Source organism: Myripristis murdjan, chromosome 18, assembly GCF_902150065.1.
Source record: "Myripristis murdjan chromosome 18, fMyrMur1.1, whole genome shotgun sequence".
Lineage (NCBI taxonomy): Eukaryota > Metazoa > Chordata > Actinopteri > Holocentriformes > Holocentridae > Myripristis > Myripristis murdjan.
The window spans coordinates 25,936,519-25,939,012 of NC_043997.1; the positions used below are offsets into that span (position 1 = coordinate 25,936,519).

Here is a 2,494-nt window from a genome sequence, read left to right on the forward strand (position 1 = left end):
CAAGCACTCAATAAACTCCAGATTATTCAGACTGCTGCAGCCAGAGTTTTAATGAGAACCAAAACATGTGAACACATCACTCCAATTTTAGATTCTTTTCACTGGCTCCCAGTGAAGCAGAGAATTGATTTTAAAATTTTACTTATTATGTCTGATAATGGATCACTTCTACAATATTACATTATGATAAGTAACTTATTCATAATAAACCGTAATTAAGAATGTTATATTTATTACAAGTGAAATAACTTTGACAGGAAAATTCAGGAAAATCCATTTCATGCTTAAAAGAGACACTGCTAAAATCACCAGTCATGTTACAGAGAAGCAAAGCCTGATCAAAGTGCAGTTCTATTGCTTTATGCTGGAGTACACACAGACAGTGTCTGTGTTGTCCCTCTGTCTTCTTGGTCTGTGGACCTTGTTTTCACTTAAAGCTGCATAATGGAGGTTGTCCGCATGTTGGCCCTGGCAAGAAGAAATAAAACAGCAAACCCCATTACAAACTAAAGAAATACAACAGAAACCCACTGAAACACTCAAGTGCTGTGCTATACAAAATCTTTGTGCAGTCGTAAAACATCAAATCAGAAAAAAAAAAAAAAAACTCACCTCAACATGTGTAGAAGCAGTGGAACTTCTTGCTTGAGAGTCTGGTTGTGAAAATAATAATAATAATAATAATAATAATAATAATAATAATAATAATAATAAAAACAGACAATGAAGGTCCTCTTGCTCAAGTGCCATGTACACTGAAAACACACCATCAGATACAAAGAATCCTAATCACCTGTGCAGTGGCTACAGTTTCTCTTGTGCATCTTGTACACAAAGGAAGCCAGGATATCAACCAGGGTGATGGTGAATGCCAATGCTGCGCTCAAGAAATACACCAAGACAGGAGGAGAAGCCACCTCATCTGCAGACATCCACACATTAGAACAACTTATACAGATTTTTCTTTTCTATGTTCATATTGAGTTTGATGAGAGTGGAATAACAACTATTTATAAAATGAAACAACCTCTGCTGAAAACGTGACTCACTGTCAGTGTTGTTCTTGGTCCCATTTCCAAACAATATCTCCCCACATGAGAGCACAGCACAGTAGTAGGTCCCAGCATCAGACAGATTAAGACTCTTCATTGGAAGGTTATAGTCACAGGTCTGTGTGTGTGTCGTGGGTTTCCTCTCACACTGATCATCAGTGACTCCATGCGTGTAAATGGCTCTTGGTTGAGAGAGTCCTGAGCTCCTGAACCAGTAAACACTGTGTTCTCCATCACAGGTGCCAGTGTGCACTGTACAGTTCAGAGTCACAGAGTCTCCTGGCTGGATGGTCTGAGACTCCGACTGATGGACGACAGCTTGGATGTTCAGACCTGAATCCTTTACACTGAGAGTAACTCCATCCCCAAATTTCAAATTATACAAATAGCTAGATACGCAGAAATAAGTAGCAGCGTCTGAATGTTGCAATTCTGAAATCTTCAACTGATTCCCATTAGTTTCAGTTTCCAGTTTGAAACGTGCATCATTCTTGAATTCATTATGGAAAATTGCATTTTTTTCGTACTTATAGAAGCTAGACATGAGCAGTGGTTTCTGTCCCAGTATTTGCTTATACCAGAAAAACATAGCTGCATCATCACCTTCATAAAAGCATTTCAAAGTCACGTTGTCCCCGACGTTAGCTGATAGAAAACCACTGTCTTGGCGAAGAGACAAGGACAATTTCAGCTCTGCCAGATGAAGTAAAAAAAACAAAGACATCCACAATTAATTGTATGTCATGATGGGGATGATATTATGATGTACATACCATATTGCAGAATAAATTTAAAGAATATTTAAAACAATCATATGAACATTAAATGTACAAAGTCAAGCTTACAAAAACAGTCTAAAAAGACGCAACTTACCAATGCTCAATACCAATATGCACATCAGATGGAAAGTAACGCTCGGAGGTGCCATTGTGTTCAAGAGTCTGTGCTGAATGAAGAGAATATGTGCACACTGCACTCTTTAGAGACAAGACTGTGTTTGATTGGTCCAGCACAACTGACAATGAATGCCCTATTTAGGCAATATTGAACACTGAGTAACAGCCCCCTACAGGGTCCATCCTTTAAAAGAGACATGTGGAAAGAGATACAGTATCTGAAGCGTAATATAACTCCTCATCCTGACATTAGCTTTAAAATCAGTAAACTAGAAATTACCTGCAAACACTGCTATAAGATACAGTCCAGTTTTGGTGGTGCCATCAACAGCAAGGCATCCCAGCATGTAAAAACAGTATACAGAACACAAACAGGAGTACACACTAAGTGTGAGGTGTGGGGCTCCTCACCCAGGAAGTTTTATATATCAACTCCTACCTGTTTGTCTTCCTCTGCCTCTCTCAGTGTCTCTGCCTCTCTTTCTCATTGACTGTTACTTTTTGCATGGGGTTAACATTTTAGAAAGATTCAAACTCCCATTATTC

The 2,494-nt window shown here is 38.7% G+C and overlaps 1 protein-coding gene across 1 annotated transcript; it reads right to left on the bottom strand.

Moving 5' to 3' along the window:
* Positions 1–351: 351 nt before the first annotated feature.
* On the bottom strand, positions 352–1,980 carry LOC115376296 (uncharacterized). Its single transcript, XM_030075786.1, has 5 exons — positions 1,926–1,980; positions 1,050–1,745; positions 794–922; positions 613–653; positions 352–468 (listed from the first exon to the last, which is right to left on the bottom strand). The coding sequence occupies exons 1-5, from the start codon at positions 1,978–1,980 to the stop codon at positions 352–354; spliced, it is 1,038 nt and encodes a 345-aa protein (XP_029931646.1).
* Between the last annotated feature and the right edge of the window lie 514 nt (positions 1,981–2,494).